The 25,835-nt window shown below is 27.3% G+C and overlaps 1 protein-coding gene across 1 annotated transcript in view; it reads right to left on the reverse strand.

The window, feature by feature from the left end:
• LOC101240344 (condensin complex subunit 2) overlaps window positions 1-25,095 on the reverse strand; it is a 55,878-nt gene extending 30,783 nt beyond the window's left edge. The window contains exons 1-10 of the mRNA XM_065793705.1: window positions 24,851-25,095; window positions 24,549-24,639; window positions 15,124-15,349; window positions 14,370-14,431; window positions 14,224-14,295; window positions 13,952-14,150; window positions 12,215-12,303; window positions 10,349-10,412; window positions 10,156-10,247; window positions 9,491-9,525 (exon numbers count right to left, since the gene is read on the reverse strand). Of these exons, the coding sequence (XP_065649777.1) occupies window positions 9,491-9,525; window positions 10,156-10,247; window positions 10,349-10,412; window positions 12,215-12,303; window positions 13,952-14,150; window positions 14,224-14,295; window positions 14,370-14,431; window positions 15,124-15,349; window positions 24,549-24,639; window positions 24,851-25,065 (1,145 nt within the window). The 5' untranslated portion in view covers window positions 25,066-25,095. The remainder of the gene's footprint in view (window positions 1-9,490; window positions 9,526-10,155; window positions 10,248-10,348; window positions 10,413-12,214; window positions 12,304-13,951; window positions 14,151-14,223; window positions 14,296-14,369; window positions 14,432-15,123; window positions 15,350-24,548; window positions 24,640-24,850) is intronic.
• Between the last annotated feature and the right edge of the window lie 740 nt (window positions 25,096-25,835).

Here is a 25,835-nt window from a genome sequence, read left to right on the forward strand (position 1 = left end):
GGGTGTAAGAGGTAAAGAAATGTTGGTGCCATGGTAACCAATCAGAATTAAGTAGTGGATAATGGTGATCCCCCTCCTCAGGAATGCACTGCGATCACCAATGACGTTTCGGAGAGCCCGAGACCTGCACTAATGCCACTCGTCAGGGGCGTGTCCTTGCAACAGATCTCACCGCCTGCACTCTACGTCATGCTAGTCAATATTGCAATATAACAGGACTGCACTACAAAAGCCAAAAATCCCAATCCCTATCCCAGTTTTTAATACAGCTCCAACATTCTTAGAGATCTCATGAGGGTGGTAAGGGATGCGCGTGGTGTAAATATAAGCAAATATGTTGATACATATAAATATCATGTACACTTACATTAGAAAAGACAAACGTGTACACATGCATGTATGCGTATGTATAAAAATAAACAATTTAATGTATAAAAATAACACAAAGCAAATAGAAATTAGAAATTAATAATTATGAGTAACTTACCGTTTCTTTTATGGCTGAAATGTGTCTTATAAATATAATACGTAAATATCACTCATAATCATCGAAACTCAGAATGTTTGTCGTTAGTATAAAAGTAGTTAGTTGAAAATATGGTAGAAAATCTGGTGACTCCAATAGTATGAGAAATATAAATCTTGCCTGATAAGTAGAGACAAAAGCTATCACACAAAACAGACTCAGATAAATTAAAAAATGATTGGCCAGAGATAAAAAAATACAGACATATAATCAGTAGGCAGAGAATAGTGAAAAAAATAAACAGATGAAACAATAAATGCGATTTTATACTAATAGCTTATAACCACTGAAAAACTTAACGTTTAAAAACAATATTGTTGACAAAACGACCTAACGAACGTTAGTGAACACTGTATAGTGCAAACCACAACAAACTAACTTAGCAACGTCAGATCAAGAAAACTAGATAGAAACAAAAAAGAAACAAAAAAACCTTATGAGATTGTGATATGTCTAAACTTATCTAGTGGTATAGTTCAGTACATACAAACCAAGAATACATTTGTTTTAAAAATACGCTAATACGCAATTTTGTGAAAAAAAATTTTTCGCGCTCTTTTGCTTCTCACAAATATGCGGTCTCATTCACACGTAATAACACAAACCTGAATAAATTTACAAGGATAAGGTCAAAAAAAGATTACGAACAAAAGTATATAATACAGAACAAATATTTGATAAACTGATTTTAGAGACTGTTGATGTCTACAGGTGTGATGGTGTAGTGCATTAGTATGTATCGTTTGGTCGTCTCGTCTGGTCTCGTTATGTTTTCGTTCACTTTCAAATCGGGTGAATAGAAAGCTAAACACACTCACTCCTTGCGCTTATGGGCTAGCACATCAGAGCCAGACATAAGACCTACAGAATGGATTTCAATTGATCGAATGCACACATTAGTCACCGTAGGCCACAAGCCATCGCTCTTAGTCAAAAGAGCTACTGCCCCGTGCTGGTGTGGAATGATGTGCTATGGAGTGAGATTTTAGATCCGAGCACATAGTCAGCGAGCGCTGATCCGATGTGCATTGTGGAGCTTCCGAATGAACGTGTGCGTGAGTGTTAGCGTAGCCATTAGGTTATTGAGCACCGTAACCACATCCAGCGGGATAGCCTAATGTCCGTATTGTCGTTGTAGTGTACATTGGAAGAAGTCGGGGCTCACCAGCCACAAAGAATAAATTTGTTTGTTTATGCGACACAATGGTCGCAAAAAGTGACCAACGGAGCCGTCCAGTCACGTAGATCTGGGAGATGTGAAAATAGAAGTAGATTGTAGATGATGTCATTGGGTGAGAATCATAAATGAATGTAAAGACTATTTTGTAGGAGGAAGAAAATTTTAGGACTCAGGGATTAGGTGAACAATAACTCACGCTCTAGTCATACTAAACAAATGATAAAACAATGGTCTATGAGTAAACAAGTCAATATCGATCCGCTGGTTCATTAAAGGCAACCGTGGCTAAAATTATCGCACCATATAAAAACAATAAAATAAGTAGATAACAAAATATAAAGTAAAATGATAAAAAATATAAGTACGAGCAATATAAAAAGAAAAAATAGGCTAGTAAATGTGCTACTATATATGGTCTAAACTCTAGATAACCAACTGAAAACTGATAATCACCTGTGTGAGATAAAAGTATATAAATGTCGTTAATGTAACAAATTCATAATATAAAGCTCACAAAGCGCTATAATACATGGGTGTAAGAGGTAAAGAAATAATGGTGCCATGGTAACCAATCAGAATTAAGTAGTGGATAATGGTGATTAGAATCGTTTTAAATTTGAATTAAAATAAATAATAGTTAATAAAAAACCAATACTATGAACAAAAACTAATTTTAAAAATTACTCTATTATAAATATTTATTTTTATTATAAAACGATGTGTGGAATACAAACAATAAATCAAATAAATCTTACTTGATATTTTCATAAGATTAAAAATACTCAGCAGTTTTAATTTACTTACTACGGTTTTCTAATTTTCTATTCTTATTTTATTTGCGCATTTTTGTATTCACATTGTTTCCACGTGCACATTCCATTATTGAAATTAGTGACAATTAACGACTTCAAACTGCTCATTCATTACGTTAGTGCAAAAGAGAACAACGTAGTGCTTTTTATATTTTATATCAGTGCTTTGATAATAGAAAATCTTTAATAAAAAATCTTTGTTAAATATTTTATGAAAATAAAAAAATAATCCCGAACTATTGGACGAGCATTATTTTATACGCTTGTTGTAAGCTGAACAAGCGTTGTTTATTGCGCCTTGAACATTTGAAAATACCGTTTACCGGCGCGTTTTACGAGCGGAGCGCGATCGCGCTTGCTTCATCACAAGCCCTGTATATATATATATATATATAGGGATATATATATATATATATAGGGATATATATATATAGGGATATATATATATAGGGATATATATATTTATATATATATATATATATATATATATATATATATATATGAGTTTAAGCGCTGCCCAAACTCAGAAATTGAGGGGGGTTTTTTACGGTTGGCGCTGTCGAAAACAGTCTAGAATAGCCCCTGATATATATATATATATATATATATATATATATATATATATATATATATATATATATATATATATATATATATATATATATATATATATATATATATGTATCGGGGGCTATTCTAGACTGTTTTCGACAGCGCCAACCGTAAAAAAACTGCCTCAATTTCTGAGTTTGGGCAGCGCTTAAACTCATAAATTAAGTTTAACATCACTGATTTTATGGGCACTAAAGCCCATAACGTCTGCTTTTCTCAATTTCTTACTTATATAACTTTGTGACTCATTTTTCAGATAACCCTAATCACTTACCTGCACTCCTTGATTTGTGTCTTGTGTCTGACTTTAGCTTGTGTTCAGTTTCTTTTTTTATTTCCCTTTAGGTGGTTCCGACCATGCAATGATCTCTATAAATCTTTGCATCATGCAATGCATACAATATTGCATCATGCAATGCAAATCATGCAGTTATCTCTATAAATCTCATACTTCTTCTTTGTACTCAGCCTATTATCGCAATACCCTACTACTACCCTAAAGCTTACTGAATGAGATTCTTTTTTTGATTTTCTTTGTGATGGTCCTTGGGCTGATGTTTTTTCTCTCTCTGCTGATAAATGCGCCTGCTAGGTAGCCTCCTGGATCCAGGTAGGAATGAAAGCACTTATTCCTTCTTGCTAGAAGCCAAGCCTCATTCTACTCCAAGGTTTTCACCTTCTGTGCAGTTGCTATATCTAATCGAAATAATATTTTTAATCTTTTCAACTCTCTTAAATAAATCGCTTATTTACTATTGCAAGAAATCAATGTAAAAGGTGATATCTGATGCTAAGCTTCATTATTCGCAGTTCACCAAACCTCGTATCTTATCTCAGAATTAGGCTCTAAAGACTTTTAGAAAATCTTCAACAGTGCCATTAACAAAGGCCATCTTTTTGGGACTGATCTTTTTACCTATCCCAAAGACAAGGCTGAATTATTTGCAAAGAACTTTACTTCTAGTTTGACTCTTCAATCTTATGACCACGGTATTCCTTCGATTCCAGTTAAACAAGTTAACCCATTATTAGACATTCAAATCACTCTAGCTTTTAGTTGCTAAAGTCTCAATTTAACTATTCTACGGCTTGTGGTACTGACAACATTCCTGTTGTAATCTTACAAAATTGTTCTCCAAAATTATCTTCAAATCTCTCTTAACTAATTAGTAAGAGCTTGACTTAATCTTATTTTCCTGCCTGCTGGAAAATGGCATCTGTGGTTTAAATTTTTTTAAAAATTGCATAACATTTAGACCCCTCCAACTATACTCCTATTAGTCTTGTATATGTTATTAGCAAGGTCTTTGAGTCATTGATCAACAAATTTTTAATATCCTATCTTGAGTCAAATAACTTACTGTCATACAATCGATACGGTTTTTAATCCTCTCTTCTTAGGCTGACTTGCTAACTGCTGTGACAGATAAATTTTATCCTGCTTTAGATGGAGGCTGTAAGACTAGGGCTATTGCTCTTGACATATCTAAACCTTTGGTAAAGTTTGATATGCTGGTTTTCTCCTTAAGCTTGTATCATATTGTGTTTTTGAAAAAGTTTGAGTGACATCAAGTTGTGAAGAGTTCAAAATCTTTGAATAATAAAACAACTTATCAAAAGGACATCAAAAAGACAATAAAAAAAACAACAATTTATTTGGATTCTTGTATGATTGGTAAAATACTTAACAAACAGTTGATTTTTAATCACTCAAAATGCGGCATATAGTTTTGTAAAAGTCAATTATGTTTTTTTTTTCAATTTCATTTATTTAACCAAGTCTGATGCACTTGAATATGGTTTCATTTTAACTTTATCATTAACCTGTTTTAAGCAATGAGCTCTATATATCCTAGGCATTTTATAAGCATTAGTAATTATGTTTCCAAGTTCTGTATTATCAAAAACATCTTTAATTTTTTCAGCAGCAATCATGAAAATGTTTACTTGACTTTTATCTCTGACGGCTTTATAAAATGCTGTTGCGTCATTAATAATAGCTTCTCTTTAAACAATTTTTTGTGTTGCTAATCTTTTTATGGTTGCTCCTATATCATCGTATGGTCCTTTTCTCTAAGTAATTCTATCAAATTTTTACTTTGTGTTTGGTTACAAGCCATGGAATTGACGATACTATATGTAACAATTTTTAAATTTGCTACTAGGAGTCATCAATAATTAGCTGCAAACAATTTTACTTGTTTTTGTTCCAGAAAACTTCACCAAAAAGTTTAAAAGTTTTATGCAGTCAGCTGAATCAAAATAGCTTTTCAAATTACTTTTTTGATTTTCATAACTCTATGATTGTTTTTCTTTAATAAAACAATGAAAAAAAAATTTAGTTAACATTTTGCAAACATAAAGTGGAATTATAGCTTTGTCTTTTTTAATTGCTTTTCACAGTAATTAGTTCCATTAAGTTGCCTAACTTTCTCCCAATGGTATTAGGTAATTTCTTTATCATGGTTTTTTAAATCTAAACAGTATAGTTTGAGGTTTAATAAAAAATTACAACATTTGTTATATTAAATGAGGTTTCATAACTTATTTATTCACAAATAAAAAACCATAAAAATACATTAAAAAAAAAAAACCAACACATTTTTTCTATAACATTTTTCATAAAAATTAGCCTTTAAATATCTAATTTAAAGAAATGTCACCCGTGTCGTCACAATGTGACCTAAAGTTAAGGCATAACACAAAAACTATAAAAATATAAATAATTGTTCATTTTTATTGCCCTATTTTAATTACAAGTAATTTATAAATAATTGTTTAAAATAACTAAATTTTTTTGCACTACAATAAAAAATGTTACTATCAGTGTCACAGTGTGACAAGTCACAGCCTGACAAAGAGAAGATCAAACAGAAATTTCTCAATGAAAAATAACTAAATTAGTATAATGCTTTTGCAATTTAAAGCAAGATTTAAACCTATATTTTGTGAGACAAATACATATAGAAATTTTGAAAAGTTAAAAAAAAAAAGTTTAAAGTGATTTACTAAAAAAATTTTAATTTTGTCTAAACAATTTTGTTTAAGTTTGAGCATCAATTCCGAAATTTTTTTGCAAACCAATTCTACATGACGTAGCATGTAGAATTGGTTTGAAGAAACTTTTAACTTTTAAATGATATGTTTTGTTTCTTATTTTTTAGAATTTAAAAGTTCTATTAAACTTTTTATACAACATGGAATGGCCGTTTATAGTCATGTTTAAAATGCGTAACTTTTAAATTTTAAAAGTTATTAAAAAACTTTAATAGAGGCTTATTATTATTATTATTTTTTTTTGTTTATTAGCAAAATTGACAATTAATTAAAGTTTAAAAAATCTATCAGCAGGTAATTAAAAAACAATAAAAAATTAATTAAATAAAAAACAAGAAAAAATTTGACAATTAAATTTGGACAAATCCAGGTTAAACAGTGAAAAAAAATAATTTTTAGTTAAGATTTCAATAATTTTAAATTGACAGTTATTTTTAGTACTTTAAACCTAGCCACCTTAGCTTTAAACACATTTTTACATACCAGGGCATTGACTCTGTCAATTTTATGCACAGTTATTTTAAAATTGAGTTTAAGTGCTTGTTGCACATATTAGGTCTGTCTAATTGTTTTCAATGGAACTTAAATCAGGTGATCAGGCACACCGTGACAATAAAGGTTTTTTTGTGGATTGTACATATTTTTTATTCTCTTAGCAGTGTGGCAAGGTGCACCATCTTATTTTTATTGAAAGTTGTGAGATCTTTGGTAGAATTTTGGTATTGATAGTTTCAAGTACATTTCCAGGGTACCTTTGCATGAAAACTGTCGTCATGTATACATCCCTAAATGCCTACTGAGCCACCACCAGCTTGTATATGCCGTATACAAAAATGAGTACTTATCGCACTTATCCCTATATATATATACATACATATATATATATATATATATATATATATATATATATATATATATATATACATATATATATATATATATATATATATATATATATATATATATATATATATATATATATATATATATATATATATATATATATATATTTGAGGGTTTTTTTTTGTTTTTGTGCAAAAAAATGCCTACATATGGCAATGTTTTTTTTTAGCTGTAACAAAAAATTAGTTATATATTTGCTTGAAAGATGTTAGAAAAAAAATTGTAATATATGGGCAAAGGATTCAAGCCTGATTTTATGACAAATAGGTGAACTGATACATAAGTAATACCACCAGGCCTTGCATGTGACTATTAGAGCCTTCTCAAATAGTCACATGATCTAAGAATAGTACCCATAAATACTGAGATATGAAGAAAGAACAGCTGAACTTATATTAGTCTCACAGAGAGCAAGCAAGTCTGGTGAATTTTGTAAGAGGTAAGTTTCAACTGATGGAAGGTTACTTTAAAGGCCTCAAATATTTATGAAAGTTATATTGAAACAGGGTGGGAATTTTTCAATGGGTTAATTGGGGGATGACTTAATTTTAAAGAGAACCTGACTCATTTATAAAAAGAGCACAGCATCTAAAGCAAAGAGCTATTCAGTTGTCTCAGTCCTGCTAACCTAAAGTTGCAACTTAGGGCTCCTTATGTGGCCTTGACAATGCACACCAAAAGCATTAACAGAGACACCATCCATGCGCATCATGGCACTGTTAATACTCTGATATTTTCAGCTATTGATGGAATTAGCCTCTCTGAAAGCTACCACGGAGTTCGGGAAACCTTACTACCAGCCAGCTTTAGAAACATTAAACTGAGTTTTTTAAACTTGAGCACCCACTTAAGGAGATAACATGAGTTGCATAGCCACTATCAAGGAGACCCAAGCTAAAGTCTATGAGTAGAGTCAAGAAGATCCAGCATTCATTATCCTAAGCAGGATGATAATATTTCTCTTATTATTATTTTTATAATTAAAAAAAATAAATTAGGAGTTAACTGACTATATTTAGTTTTTCTCATAACATTTAGAATGCAGTTTGTGTATAAATGCGCGACTAAATAATAAACATTATTCTTTCATGAAAACTCTTGTTTTTTTCTTAAGAAAAACTTAAAACTTATTAACATAAAAACAATTAAGTCTTATTAACATAAAAACATTTATTTTGCTAACATCTGCTAAAAAAAAAAAAAGAAAAAACAGCTATGTCATCTTATACTAGGATTATTGCACTTGTCATCTTAGAGTAAGAATACTTTTTCAAATTTAACTTACATAATTGGTCTTTATCATTTACATCATGAAATGACTTCTCATATTTCACCAGCATAAACATCAAAAACAAAATTAAAAAAAATAAAAAACAAGAAATATCATACTGTGTATATAAAAACCATTATCTTGTAGGAATAAATTTATTTCTCAACATGATCAACAAGCCATTTACTCTCAAGCTTTATTTCTGGCAGAGCTTTTTTAACAAAAATCAAAATCAAAAAGATATTCAACATTTATATAATACTCCTTTATTATCATTCATTCAATCAGAAATTCAATTTCAAATGGGGTAGTAGTGTAGTGGTAGAGTGCTCGCTTCATAAGCGAGAGGGGTTCTGAGTTCGATCCCCACCACGTGCCTGGTAGTACCATGCTCAAGTTGTTTCTCTGCGCAGCAATCTTGTTTGTCAAGGTTCGTGTTTTGGAGTTATAGAGTTGAGAGAGGGTTATAACCACAATTAAGCCTCCTCGTCTGTAGTGGCCTTCTGGGCCTTGGGGAGGTGAATTAACAAAAAAAAAAAAAATCATTCTACCCCTTTAAAATTTTGGTTCTTCGCGCAAGTAAGTATCTAACGACATTGATTAGCATTTAATCCTAATCAACTTAATTTAATTTGAACAAAAATTTTATAGATTTGAACAGTACTTATCCACCTGTTTTTTTTCAATAGCAATAAGAGAAAATTGTTCTAATAAGAGTCTAAATGCCAGCGCCCAATCTATATTGATTTAAAAATCTTGATACAAATTTCAACTGATCAACTGTTTTTTTGCATTTTATTTCATTGAGTTCAATGATTACACAAACACATTTCTTCTATAAAATGTTTTATATAGGCTAGAAAATTCTTTAATACAAATTACCCCCCTCCCCCAAAAAACAACAACAACATGGCCCTTTAAAAAACAAATAAAAAGATTATTGAGAATATTGTAACACACATAAAGAAATTAAACCTTTTTTAAAAGACTAAATGTCTTTTATCTGAAAGTTATCCTTCTAATTTTAGAAATACAAGAAATTTTTTTTCCTGCAGAAATTAAAAAAATATGAAATACTAAACTATTTTTTTGTAAAATAAATAAATCAAATTAATGAAAATTGTTTATACCTTTCTATGTCACCTGTTGTACCCCTCAGTGCACCCTAAAGTCATAAAATAATTATCTATAACAAATTATTAATAGGATTATAGTAACAACAAATATACACATAAAATGTAAATAATATGTGAATATAAAAACAATAATTTTTGACACAAATATCTTGCATCAAATAATTTTATTTGATGCAAGATATTTGTGTCAAAAATTATTGAAAATTTTTCTCTGGCATATTAGTTGACATTTTTTAAGAAATACTGTATTTTTTTGGAAAAACAGATAAACTCTTTTATCCACTTTTCCAAAAAAAAAAACTTATTCATGTAAGTGCTTATTGCCGTCATTTTAAAACATATATATGCTGTCAATTTAAAACGTAATTCTGTTGAAAAAAGATAGCTTTACAAATAACTAAAAATCTGATATATATATAATTTGCAATCTTTTAAATTGTCTGTCAATCATTATCTTGCTCTACAAACTTCATCTTTTCCGTCCAGTAACTTCCAAAGGAAGTTACTCGAGGCAAAGAAGTTAACAAAAAAAAAAAAAAAAATCATGCATAAACCTGTTTTACATGTCAATTATTTAATTAGAGATAAAAAATTATGTGTAACAACAATATAAACAACTTTTAGCTGGCTATTTACATTTCACTAAAAAATTAAAATACCATTTCATTTAAATCGTCACCATCATCATTATCATTATTATCCATTGTATAATCGCCTCCAATTTCTGAGGTGTCCATGAGGTCAGAGATTACTAAAATAATGCAAATCTAAAATTTTATTAAGATTGTAAGCAACATAAGTCATATCAAAATTAGTAACCAAAAAATCACAACACAATAAAATAATTTCCACCTGGTGCATTAACATCGAACTTGTGTACATTATCATCAAAACTGTCATCAACAGCTGAACAATTCTAATTTAAAAACATTTATATCTATGCAAAAACAGAAACAACAAACAATTTCATAAATAAATCATTCAAAAAGATAAAATTCTACTTATACTAATTTATAGTTACCTCTCTTATTTATCTTATTTATCTCTCTTATATATTTATTATTACTTTAAACAGATTAAAACTAGAACATTAAACAGATTAAAACTAGTAATTAAAAAGCAAATTGCTTTACAAGTAATGCGTATAAATATATTATGTTTAATTTATCTATATTAAATAAGATAAAGACAATGTGCGTGAAATAAATAAACAACATAAAAAATGAAAGGACATTACACCAACCTTTAAACTACATTAGAAATTCCCCCTGCTGATAATTGCTTTAAACCCATCAAATCAAGTGATTACCTTCAGTATGAATAGAGTAACAAAGTAATTTCTAAAAATTCCTAGACTTTCTTGCAAATTCCTAGGCAAATTTTAAAGAACTTGAATTGTCTTTTCTCAAAGCTTATTTTTGATTCTTTTTGTTTTTTGTCTTTTTCTTTTTGTTTTTGTTGATTGTCACTCTTTGATTTTGCTTCTGATCAAATTAACCAAGCTTTATATAATTATCCCTTTGCCAATGTTATCATTATTGGTCCTACCTAGTACTACTGATTTTCTGGCTTTTTAGTGATTCTCAACTCTTACTCAAAATCTCATAGTTAAGAGTTAACTTTAAGAAAATTGTGCCTTCTTTATTATCTGCTTAATTTAGGCTGACATAAAAACTTTTACTGCTTCTCTTCAGTTTTGAGTCAAGCAACACTCTATTCCACAGCATCTGTGGTTTCAATGCTCAAATTTTCAAAAACTCTATACTAATGCTTCTTACAACTACATGGATTAATGTAAAAAAAAAAAAAATTTTATTCCATGAGATATTTAAAACATTAAATAAATGTTTTTTTTTAACACTGATTTTAAATCTAAACTCAGTTTTTGTGGGTATGTTTGCAATAATCAACTTATTACGAATAAGGTTTTTATTAGGTATTTTTATTCAATAATTATAAAAAAAAGATAACAATATTGTTTTTTTTAATATCAAATATATAAATGATAACTTCTTCAAATCGACATCAGTGTAAACATAATCCTAACTTATTTTGTTATACCTGTGGTTGTTTTACACTTATTCCAACAACAATGAAACATTACTAATTTTGAATATATATACATACAATTTGTATTTCAATATTAAACTTGGTGACCAAAACAAATAATGAGCTACACATACTAAGTGTCATATTTGTAAAGAGAGAATTCCATATTATACTTTGTTATAACAATGCTCTTATATCCAAAAATATTGTTGGCTTAGTATAGGAACAGCCACAAAGAGTCAAAAAGACTAATTCAAAAGAGTGTTTGCTTTTGAACAACATTTTTGTGTAACAAATTACTACTTTAGGGCTGAGTTGGGGTTGACTGTACTTGAACTAGTATCGTACTACAGCCCAGGTTTTAACAGTTTGTTTGACGCTCTAACTGAGCTATCCAGCCACTTGGGCCACAAATTTGAATTCTGCGTTCATAGTTTATATAAAATCAAGTATCAAAATTAACAAATCTTTATTAAACAAACTTTATCTTGAGTCTAACACTTAACTAAGTATTTAAATAATTTGATTTTTTAGGTATAATCAATTTAAAAACATTTATATAAAAAAGTTTCCTAAATTTATAAAAGTGTTAATTTAAATGGGATATATCCAACGATAAAATATTAGGAGTAATGTCCTTTTATGGAAAAATAAACATATAAAACGCACCAATGAATTTCGATTCCAGCCATTGAATCTAAATGAACTAAACTGTGGACAAATCTCTAACTTGTCAATTGGAATGTTAGTGTACATCTCTAATTTTAAAAAACCAATAAATAAGTTATTAAAAATAAATTGACTTTTACTTAAAGTAAAAAATTGTGTGTGTGTGTGTGTGTATATATATATATATATATATATATATATATATATATATATATATATATATATATATATATATATATATATATATATATATATATATATATATATATAAACACAAACACGCACACACATATATATATGTATATCGATGATTACACATCCATTGTCTAATTCTATAATGATCTAAAACACATAAAGCCATAATATTAACTTACTCAGAATATACCAATCATGAACCAAAAGTCTTAAGATCAAATTCTAAAAGATCTGCAGAATCTCAAGAAGCTAAAACATTCAATACTCATAACTTTAACCAGAATTAGAAAAGTACAGTAACTTTAAATGGATCCCAAATCTCTGAGACATGTGATGTTTATAATTAAGAAAATGATTAAAAAAAAGTTTGGGCTAAATTTTTTTAATTAAAACAAAAAAATAAATTCTGCTGAGAAAAACAAACTTTTTTTTGCCTGCAACAATTTGGCCTACAACAAAACAGAGAAGGCAAGCTTTAACTAAAAAAAAGTTTTGAACAAAATTTTTTAGCTTAAACATTTTTTTTTAACATTCTCTTTAATTTGAACACAATATGTCTCAGAGGTTTAGGATCCCTTTAAAATAATGTTAAAGGTGAACAAAAATCTGGATGTCTTGTCATGATAGAATCCAGTTAACCCATAGAATAATATAATTAAAACCTAATCCAAGTCTCATATCATAATTTTAGGCCTTAACTTAAGTCAAACCTTAACCTCACAAACTTATCACCCTCAACCAGAAATGCGGAGTCCCAAAAAGTCCTTGAATTTGAAAATCACAAAAAGATTATTTCTTCCAGGTTTTTAGTGTCCAGGAGCTCCAAAAATGTAAAGAGGTTTATGGAATACTTTCTAGAAAAAAACTAAGATTTTTAGGTTAGAGGAACAATCGTTTTTTGAACCCGGAGTCCTTATTTATAATCGCAGCAGGGACTTGAGGATTCTAGACTTAAAAGCAATAAGTTTCAAGTCATTAAATCTCATGAATTCTTTTCTTATTGCAAATTGTAAGTCACCCAACATTTTTAGAGTCCACAAAACAACATAGCTTCAAAATTGAACTCCTTTTTGAACTCTGCATTCCTATCCTTAACTCTTGACTCCAAAACAGTTTCAGAGTCATTATCATGCTCATCCTCAAAACTAATCTTTTTTAAAAAGTTAAAGAAGCTAAAAAAAGAACCTTGAGTAAAGGAAGTGAGTTCTCGACACAAAGTAAAAAGAAATCTAAATTATATTTTAAAAGACCCAAGTTAATTGATTAAACATTATGATGTAGAACAACATCAAGAAAACTACTATCATCATCATCATCATCATCATCATCATCATCAAAATTAGGTATATGCAACATAGTTATTAATTTTGTCTCAAAATTGACTTATCTACTTTTATTCTATAACAATATTTAAGGAATAAATTTATTGAAACAACAAAACATATTTTATAGTACAAAAAATAAAATATATACTATAAATATATAATTTACACAACATAATTTATAATTTATCTCTTAAGAAAAATAATCAAAAGTTTGTACCTCTTAAAAAAGTCAAATCGATCATCTGATCATCAGCAGTAGTCTCTGCTTGAGTAACTAATGGAATATCATTAACTCGAATAGAAGAATCCATCATCAAATCACAGTTATCTGACTTTGAACTAAGTTGAAGACATAAAAGACCCCCAGTTCCCCCTTCATCAAATGCTGCTACAGTCTTCTGAAAGAATGGATCTTTCTAAAAATAACCCACACCATTATATTGATTTCATGAAACTAAAAAAGCAGCATAACTAAAGAAATTATTTTACCTCGAACTCTAATTCAAATCTATCACAGTTTATACTTTTAATATTTTTCTCTATTGTTTTACCAGAACCTTTCTAAATTAGAAAAAGCATTGTGTTTTTTATACCATTTTGAAAAAAGCTTAAGGTATATTTAAATGAAAGCTTACTTTACGTATTTTCTTTTTCTCTGTTTGCTGAGTGGCTTCTTCTGCAACATCATTATTTTGCTCTCAGGGAAAAAAGTAGAAATAATAAAGATCAGATATAATTCTAGAACAAATTTTTTTGTATTAAAAACTATTATTGTAGTTAAAATAAATTTTTGAAAAAATTTATTTTAACTACATTACAATAATTAACAATAAACAAATTACAATAAGAAATTAGATTTATTAGTTATATATTTATTAAAGATTTATTATACAATAATAAATAAGATTATTATTTTTAAAGTTTTTAAATTACTTTTATTTTAATAAAAACTTTATGGTTTTGTTTATTCCATATATAAAAATGTCTATTCCAGACAAGTTTTAATAGTTTTTTAGTTTTATATCAAAAAAAATTTTAATGATTGTGTGTCTGACATCATCCCAAAAATCTAATATTAACTCAATGTTAATTAGATTTATGGAGATCACAGCTGTATAAATAAACATGTTTAACAAAATATCTGTAATTTAAGAATGCTATAAGATATTGAGTTAAAATTTTTGAATATAAATTTACTTTGTTTAAAAAACTTTATCACAAACCAAAACAGTAAAAAATTACAACATTAAAAATTACCAAAAGACACTTTTCAGTATTTTAGTTTAAAAATTAATACTTTTAAATTGAAATTATTGCTACAAGATATAAAAAATGAAATGTATGTAAAATGTGATAAAGAAAGATATAGACTAACATCTCTACTCTTACCATTATCTTCTTCATTATCAACTGTTGCTCGCCCCAATGAACTCAAAATCTTGTAAGCTTCACTATGTATACAATCAACACGATAAGCATAAATTTTAACACCTGCATCTAATGTACAACTTGCCAACAAAAAGTTTGTACCCGCATTTTCATTCTGGGATTGTTTTAAAAGATCTTTCATGTAATCAATGAGATGCAACCCAAATGCATTTTTAGCATTAATTTTCTGATAAAGTTTTAAAGAAAAGTATTATGAAAATTACAGATATAAAGATATACAATAAAAAAATTATAAACTATTTTTTAATATAAAGATTTATTTAAAAAAAAAATAGTTTCATTAAAAAAAAAATGAAAACTTAAATATTTGATAATAACATTTAAATGGTCTTCAAATTTAAAAACAGGGTTTGAAAAATCAACAAACTGCAAACATTTAGCATAAAATTAACACATTGAGTTTGCCGACATTCATTTTAAATGTCAGCATTTGCTTGAAATTTGAAAAAGGAGTGCAGCATTTTACCATGATTTTAAATGAAACATTAGTTTTGCAGGTTTGATTTTAATTATTTTATTTAGAATTACTAAAACGTTCTTTTTTTTTGTCTTATTTCAAATACAGCAATCATTTTTCTATTTTTATTTTAATTATTTTATTAGAGTTAAAAAAACATCAGCTTTTTTTGTTTTTGTTGTTGCTGTTGTTTATCTTTTTTTAACTTATTTAGAATTTAATAAAAGTGTTTTATCTTAATTATTCATTTAAAAATTTAAATAAATTTTATTATTTTGTTCAGAATTTAATTGAATTCTAAATAAAATAATTAAAACAAAGACAAAATCATTTAAAAAACACATTAAAACCAATGTTTTCTTTAAATAAATATAACCTTTGTTTTAATGTTGTGTTTTTTAAATTAACTAGTTTAGAATTTATAACAAAAAGTTTGATTTGCTGTTTTTGATCATATTATTCTGTTTAGAATTTAAATAAAACATTTTTTTCATTATAATTTTGTCTATTTTATTTAGAATTCAATTTTAACGTTTGTTTTACAATTGCTATTTTATGTTTTATCCAAAATTTAAACAAAATGTTTATTAAAACAACTTTATTTAGAATTTAAATACAACATTAATTTTACTGTTTTTTTAAGCTATTTTATTTAAAATTTAAATAAAGCAAATAAAATAAAGTTTCAAAATTTCGAGGTCAGCAAATAGGATGGCACTGCCAAAAGCGGACCCTAATTTAAAGGGCTGCATATATACATACACACACCCATGGCATAAGTGCTAACTTGCATAACTGCGAACTGGTATAATGTCGAAGCATTGCAAAAACTAGCATAAGTGCAAACTGACATATTTGCGAATTGACATAAGTGCATCAAACAAATTTGCAAACATTGGCAAGTGCTAAACAAGTGCTAACTGGGATAAAAAAACGAGTGCTAACTGGCATAAGCGCAAAATGCCAATTTGCACTTATGTTAATATTTTCAATTTGATTTGGTGCACTTATCCCAGTTTTTGTAACTGCTTCGCACTTATGCCAATTCGCACTTATGCCAATATTTACAAATTTGTTTGGTGCACTTATGCCAGTTTTTGTAACTGCTTCACACTTATGCCAATTCGCACTTATGCCAATGTTTACAAATTTGTTTGGTGCACTTATACCAATTTGCACTTATGTGAGTTTTTGTAAATGCTTCGCACTTTTGCAGTTCACACTTATAAAATTTGTGCTTATTCAGCCTCCCGATTTGTTGTTTAATGGAAAAGTGTAATGCAAGTAAATGTAAATTTACTCAATATAAATATTTACAAGCCTTGGTGGGAGTAAACAAGTGCGAGAGCAGAGAAAAGTTCTTTTAAAACGAACATGGCAGGCCATGAAAGCTGCTCCTCTAAACAACTTCTTACAAGAGCTTTTGGTTTCTGCACTAGCTATTTGTTTATTCATTTAAAAAAATGCTTATTAAATACAAAATTTGGTTTTACACTTGTTATAAGTATATGTTTGTAACATAAATGTTACAAGAATATATACATAACCAGCATCATTTATTGCGCCGTGAAACAATTCTTTAGACAAGCGTTGTCTTTTGGTTTTCACATTAGCTATCTATTTGTTAATTAACAACATTGCTTGTTTGATAAAAAATTTTATATATCTTCTTATTGTAATGCATTTTAAGAATTATTACAACAATTAAAAATTCTAAAATAAAAGTGAATAATATATTAAAGTAATTAATATATAAAATATATAACTCATAACATAAAACAAAAATTTTTATGAAAAAATTTAGAGTGTAATAATTTTATATTTATCATTTAATCTAATATAATAAAAAACATTTCCATTTAAACTGAGGCTCTTTTTAATTTCCATTTTTTTTTTTTTTTTTTTGCAACTGTGCCTTTTATAAAAGTTATGGCTTTATAATTATTATTTAAGATAAGAAAGTCTTTTAAGTTTAGTCTTGGTATGAATAAACTGATGTATACTCAAGCCTCGGCAGGAAGAAAGAGCTTTAGCTCTCACTCTCACCCACACTCCCCTAAATAGGTTTACGGGAGCAATTTTTGGCTCTCGCAAAAGTAAAATATTTTCATATAAAAAAAAAAATAATTCAAATAAAAAAGACAAAGTCCGAGTTTTAGATAGACATTTTTTTCCTTACAAAATGCAATTTTTTTTTCACAACACGTGATTTTTTTATTGTACTTGAGATTATATGTGAACAAAACTTACTAACAGCTTGTCCACTTTTTAATATAAGTTATTTTATACTGCAACAATTGTTGTGTTTTTAGTAGAGCATAATTTTAGTTAGGGTTTCCAATCTGGATACCTAAATACCTGATTATCTGGGTAATTTGCCTACTTTTGACTATTTGAAAACCCAGATAATTTCTATAGAATATTCGACAATCCAGATGAAATCCAATGAATTAAAATATTGTTTTTTCTCTCAAAAGGGGGAAAACTACCCAGAAAACATTCTATAGCGAATTTTCAGTGAACCTATTTAGATATTTTAGGCAGTTCACAGTAGTTTTGCTCATCCATTATGTGTTGGACCATTAGTAGCAGTTGCCAAAGGTGGCTAGCCACTATATCATTGTTGGAAAGTTATCGGCTGGCCACTTATAGCGGATGCCACTAATGATCTATTAAGTAATCAATTATCAAAACTTAAATGAACTGCTCAAAATGCCTATAGGACAACTGCAAATCCACTACAATAACAGACCTTCCCAGGAGAGGCGTGCGGTCGCACGCCTTGAGTGAACACAGATATTTTTTTTTTTTAGATAACTCGGCCACGCTTTTTTAGCATGTATTAAAAATAACGCATTTTTAAAAAGGCGGTAAAAAATCAAATTAAATTTGTTGTATTATATTGTAATTTTTTTAATAATTTATTCTTTTCATTAATATGGAAATAATAACATAAAAATAATATATATATATATTTTTTTTGAATTTTTTTTTCTTATAACAAAATTTTTTTTTTTTTGTTTTACAAATTTTTTTTCTAATTTTAAATTTTTTCGCATAAGTATGTCTTTCTACAAAAAATAATTTCTAAGTTCTAGAAGAATGATTATATACAAGGTTGATATTTAGGTCATGAACATATAGCTCATTCGGTTAAGACATTACACATCGCCGCGGAGACCCGGGATCGCATCCCGCGTCGGCAGAGCATATTTTTCAAAATAGATTAAAAAAGTTTTCGGTCACATTTTCTGTTTATTTTTTCGACTTGTCTCAAATATCGTTGCTGAAAAAATCAACACCTAAAAATATATTATAAATAATTATAATATAAATAAATAAAAAATAAATATAAATAGATAAATTTTTTTTTTATGTTTACTAGACATAAAAAAAAAAAATTGTAATAAGAAAAAAAAAAATTTTTTAAATAAGTATAAATATATATATATATATATATATATATATTTCATTTTTATGTTCATATTTTTATATTAATGATAGGAATAAATTATGAATAAAAATAATAAAATAATACGACAATTTAGTTAGGTTTTTTCAGCGCCTTTTTAAAAATGCGTCATTAATATATGCTAAAAAACCGTGACCAAACTCTCAAAAAAAATATATATATGCGTGGTCACTCAAAGCGACCGACCGCACGCCTCTCCTGGGAAGGCCTGAATAATGTTAGCTAGGTATAAACATAAACAATAAACAAGTCATTAAATGATTATCATAAGAATTAAAGTTCAGTATTACAGTTATTTAAAATAATTAACTTTCAAATAATTTCATTATATTTACCAGAAGTAAAAATTTATTTTTATTTTGTTAAATGTTAGTTTATTATTTTCTACTCTTTGAAACAATCTTTTGTTGTTACACTTTGCAAGTTTTAGGTTACAAAGTATAACCATAATCTGTCAAAACATTAACAATGAATTGAATACATATAGCTTTGAAGTTACATTTTTTGCAAACTAGGAAAAAATATTTAAGTCATAGATCTTATTGAGATGTTATATAAAACCTAAAAAGAATTATAAGAATAATATCATTCTCTTTAGTCAAAAGCAACATTTTACAAGGATATATTAATGAAGAAGCAAGCAAGACATTGCAGTGGATGTTAGATGTCAAAACTTGGTTGAATTCATTGAAAACCATGCTCAAACAATTCCTTTAAAAAAGAATCCTAAAAATAAAACTTTGAATCAAATAGGACAACAAAAGATTTCAGAGGAGAAAATATCAACTTTAAAAGAACTATTAGATTCTAAATAACGCTAAAAACTGCAATAAAGATGTTAAGTAAAAGTTTGGCAACGATTTCAACCGCTGAAGGTGTTTATAAATCTATATTAGAAAATGTTACAAATGAGTTAAAGTAAAAACTTATTATCATAGATAAACGTTGAAATAAAACCTTTATGACATTGATAATCTTCTTAAAAACTCCACATTCTAAATATAATTAATATATATTTGATTATACTTTAAAATTTGCCGCCTTGCCTTAGCAGTAGAAATATTTTAAATGGGTTTATACATCTAGCGGTAACAGTAACAGTACTGAACACAATGAGATCGAGGAAGTTGTAAATGAAATTGCAAGAGAAAGTGTGTTTGAAAGTCGAAATGCTAATAATTTTCCTGCAGCAATAACTAAAAGCAGTGACTAACTCCATGTTGAAGGTATAAACAGAATAATTACTACATTGTTGAACAAAGATTTTATGCTTTTAGAAAACACTAAAACAATTAATAATTTGAATATATTGTTTAATGCACTTCTAACAATAAAATCAACATTTACTGCAAGAAAGTTTTTTTTTAATTTCAGATCTGACTAGGACAAAAATTAGAACTCACCCTAAACTTTAATTTTTCAAATAATCTTTCCAATAATTTTTTAAAAAATGCATTTTTAAAATAAAAATTTAAATAGTATAATTACTTTATAATTTTTTAGATTCAGATTTTTAATGTATATAACTAAAATACATATGTTAAATTTAATTATTGCATTAAAAACATCATGAGTATTAAGTTCAATCCACCATCTTTATTTTTTATTTATTGGTATCTGGATATATCTGAAAAATTTGAATTTTGAGTATTTGATTACTGTCAGATAATTGGAAACCCAAATTTTAGTACTATAAATGTGAATATAAGTATAATGTAATTATATTACAAAGTTATAATAAAATTATTAAAAAAGATCTTTTTTTTAAAACAGATTTGTAGTGCAGCAAGATTTCTTTTCCTAAAATCTTTGGTGTAAAGTACCATGCTATATAACTATAACATTCATGACGATGTGGTCAAATTTATAAAGTTGCTTATAAAAGAAAAGAATTATTGTTGTAAATAAAATAAAAAACAAAGTTTTTTTAAAAATAAAAATAAAATAATTGCATATTAAGCTACAATTTTTTTTAAAAGACAAGGTTGATTCAAAAAAAAAAAAAGGACAGTTGGATTGGACTAACTGATAAATATAAAATTACTAAACTCTAAATTAAAGTGATAAAATATAAAACTATTTAACTGGTAAAAATAAAGCTATTACACTCTAAATTATTATTATGTGTATATATATGTATATATATATGTATATATATATATATATATATATATATATATATATATATATATATATATATATATGTATAATATATATATATATATATATATATATATATATCATATATATATATATATATATATATATATATATATATATATATATATATATATATATATATATATATATATATATATATATATATATATATATATATTAGGTCTTGAATTAAGTAATCGAAAATTGCGATATCTGGAAATGCTTTAGGTCTTCAAATTTTCAGCTTTTTAAAAACTCTGTTTTGATCACTAAACTTAATATTTGTTCAATAAAAAATATTTATATTGATCTTGAATTATAATATGAAATCTTATTGTAAAACCATATTATTACTATTATTTTTATCAGGGTAGCAAAAAAAACTTTTTTTTGTAAAAAAAAAAAAAAAACCATGGGTTTTTGGCTTTTAACTCCTTTTTTTAAAAAAAATCCATGTTAAGCCAACTTTTTTAATTAAAAAAAAGCATTAGTCATTTTACTTGAGCAAATAATATTTTCTAATAACATCATTATGCAATGTTCAACCATTATATCATTATTTAATGTTCTGTATATAAAAACTAGCTTTGCCGCTTTTTTTATTGCCATCTTGTTTCTTAACTTGGAATGAACTAGCCCAAAACATATTTATCAGTTTTTTGAAAATTTCAACAGTGTCACTTCTTTTTGTTTGATCTCTTTGCAATTTAATCTAGGCAAATCCAATTGGTTTTAATATTTTCAACATATATTCTGCATTTCGCTTTATCTGTATGTCATGTACTTTTTTATTGATTGTGGGATCAAAGTCTCTATTTTTTACAAACATTGTAAAAATGATGCTCAAGTTATTGACATATTTTTCAAGTGAATCACATACAGAGTTCCAGTGTGTTTCATTTATAATTTGCTCTATCTTGATGATTATTTCATATATATTTTATTATCTGTGCAATATGCTTACATTTTCAATGTTAAGATCATTTGCTAAAAGATTTAGAATATGAGCAGCTTTTTCAATCAGAGCAGTGGCAGCGCAGTGGTTAGAGCACTTGCTTTGAAGCAAAAGATCCAGGGCAAGCTCTGGGCATATCTTGTGCCATCAATAAGGAAGGAGATGTGAACTTCCTACTTAATTAGGTCTACTTGGGGCATTTAAAAGAAAAGTTTAAAAAAATAGATCGAAATTTCAAGTTATCATGTAACAGGGTGTCAACGCTGCTGGAAAAACTGAAAGAACTAGATAGGACTGTTTTTGCAAAACATGCTAAAGAATTCGGAAAATGTATTTTTTGTGCATCATTGATTTAACGATGCGCAAAAAATACATTTTCCAGTTTTTCCATCATGTTTTTTAAAAACAGCCCTATACATTATTTTGCAGGGATGGTACCCAAAAATCTAAGAGCAAAAACCCACCAAAAACCAAACTTAATGAGTCTTTGGTCTCAAATTTTTCTTACTAACAACTTTTTCATTCATAAATTAATTTCAATTAACACTTAAGATTTGATGCTGCTAAACAATTGTTCAAATGATAATAAAATAAGGAAATTAGTGAGCTATAAATGAGAATTTTATTTTATTTGAAGTATTAAAATTCAAAATTTAAAATTTAAAACAAAGTCATCTAATGATTTAGTCATCAGCAATTCTGCATCATTATCTTAAATGTCTGTAAATTTGTACAAGCTTTTCTACTTTTTCTTTTCATAAAAGATTACTAATTTTGCTTCAAATAATACAAAAGGATGAGAAAAATCTTTTAATGGATCCAGTACTAGCTTGACAAGTGCCATAAAAACTTGCAAAATTCGCAGGCAATTCGAAAGACTTGGATTCCTTAATTTTTGTAACTCTCCGATAATTTATGTGCTTATTACATTATCAATGATAGTCTAAAAAGCACATAATCAGCAATAAATTGTAAAAATAAATATTTTGGGAAACGACTAGCATCTTTTAGTTTAAATCCATAGTAGACAGACATAAATTTGGGATAGACATTATTTAACCAATCTAGAGTTGCTTTTACTTGAGTTCTATGCAATGTTCTTCTTAAGTAAATAAGTATTGTTATAAGAGTAGTAAACTTAAACAAAAATTTTACATCTGTATTTAAACTTGATCACATACAATTTTTTGCAATTTGCAAATCCTTACAACTTGCTAATTCAGTTCACCCTTCTGATTACTTGTTGTAGTAGTAACAAACTTAGTAATGGATGTTTGTTGTTGCACCGCCATTGTAGTTGACTGAACAATTGACAAATAAGAAAAATAAATAAAGCTTAAGCTATCTTGCTTTTGATCATTCTGACTGGTTAGACTTATTTGACACTCCAGATGTAGATGGGCTCAACTCTAAAACTTCATTATCGTCATTTAAAAGTTAAAGTAGTTTTTAAAGAAATAATTAGTTTTTTTATCTTACCACTTATAGACTAATTAAACAGTTAAAAATTGATCAAAAGCCATTATAACAAAATTGCTTTAGGCATACATAAAATAGCTAAACGTGTACGCAAATTGCTTAATGCTATAAAACAAGGCCTGCAAGGCGATTTTAAAGCATGAAAATTATTTTAAACAATGAAAAAAAAAAATGAAAAAAAGAATCTAAATCGCGCTTTTAATGATATTTCTTGCATTATAAAGCAATTTTCTACATTCTCCTAACAATTCAACCTTTGTTTTAAATCTATCATTAAAGTATTTTTGAGCAACGATGACAAATAGTTATAAAAACCAACTCTTTTTAAAATGCAATGTAACACTTAGTTACATGCCATTTAAAAATACAGCGTTTATATACTTATGGGCCTCTAAACTATATGACATATTTGGTAAATCATGCATAAATAAACCTTTTTAGAAATACTCTGCATGGAAGCTAGCACGCACTGGCAACAGTAATGATAAAAATATTTTTTATGAATTCGCACTTTAGCACATAGTCTAGATAAAAAAGAACATTATTTAAAGAATAAGACTGAAATACTTAATAAATACAACATTAAAAAATTAAGAAAAGATTAAAAAAAGATCAAATTTTAAGGAATTAGAATGACACACATCTAATAAAATGCAATTATAATTGATGCTTATTTTGAAATAAACTTCCAAAAACATTTCTTAACATTTTTTAAACAGTTTTTTAACAAAATACATTAACAGTTAAACAATCTCCATAACAGGAAATCAATTATAGTAACAGGTAAACAAATTTAGCAATGGCTGAACTTTGTTTGAAAAAAAAAAGGAATAAAATCCTACATTTTCAGCAGATAGCTTTAAACAAGTTGAATAATGATCTTGAAGCTGATCTTTAGTCATTCCCACCTGACACAGATTTAATGTCTTCCGTCTTTTAAATTGTATAAAAAATTAGAGCAATGAATGAAAAAAGTAATCAAAACATAAAACCCATTAAACTAAAAAACTTATGTTAACTGAAACAGTAATTAGATGTTCCCATGAACATATTTAATTTAAACAATATAACATTTATTTTTAAACCTGATGATATTTGAGACATTTGTCTAAAAGGTTAATTTAATTCATATTTAACTAACTACCTTTCTTGATCTAATGAACGTTTAGGTGATGATTGAAGACCACCAGGACTCAGAATTTTATTTGAAAGTAGTTTTGACTTTCGCCTAAGCATTTTTTCTTCCAAATCATCATTTTCTATCAAATCTATAGATGTCGACAGTGATGGTGAGTTCACAAGATGAGTGCGTTTACGAGTACGATTTGGAGGTGTTGAAAATGTGTTCGGTGTTGACATTCTTATTTTTATTATTAGAAATTTTCTAAAAAATAATTGCTAACTATAAATAATTATACAAAATAAAGCCCTAATATATACATCAGGGATGCGGAGTCCCTAAAAGACTCCAGCTTTATAACTTAACTTTTTTATGGTCTCTGGTGTCCAGAAACTCTAAGCATGTTGGTTGATTAATAATCTGCTATAAGAAAAAAACTTATGATATTTAATGACTTAGAACTTATTGTTTTAAAGCCGGAGTCCTTGCCGCCATTATACCTAAGGACTCCAGGTTCAAAAATTGATTGTTTGAATCTTTTTGTAACTTTCAAATACTTTTTAAGTCTCAGCATCCCTGACATACATACATACATGCATGCATGCATGCATGCATGCGTGTGTGCGTGCAAACATACATACATACATATAAAGCTTTCTCAGGAGACATGTGCTTTCACAAGCTTTATATAACCACGGATATATATATATATATATATATATATATATATATATATATATATATATATATATATATATATATATTGATAACTTAACACCATTTTTTGCATATATTAAACATTTGCGTGTATTAAAAAATGTGCTGAAAAAATCTAAATAATTTAAAGAGAAAATTAAAAATAAACAAACCATAAACTGAAAAAAAAAACGAACTCAATGAATGATAAAATTTAATTTATATATGTATATATATATATATATATATATATATATATATATATATATATATATATATATATATATAAATTTTTATATATATATATATATAT

This window comes from Hydra vulgaris, chromosome 03 (assembly GCF_038396675.1).
Source record: "Hydra vulgaris chromosome 03, alternate assembly HydraT2T_AEP".
In the NCBI taxonomy this organism is placed as follows: domain Eukaryota; kingdom Metazoa; phylum Cnidaria; class Hydrozoa; order Anthoathecata; family Hydridae; genus Hydra; species Hydra vulgaris.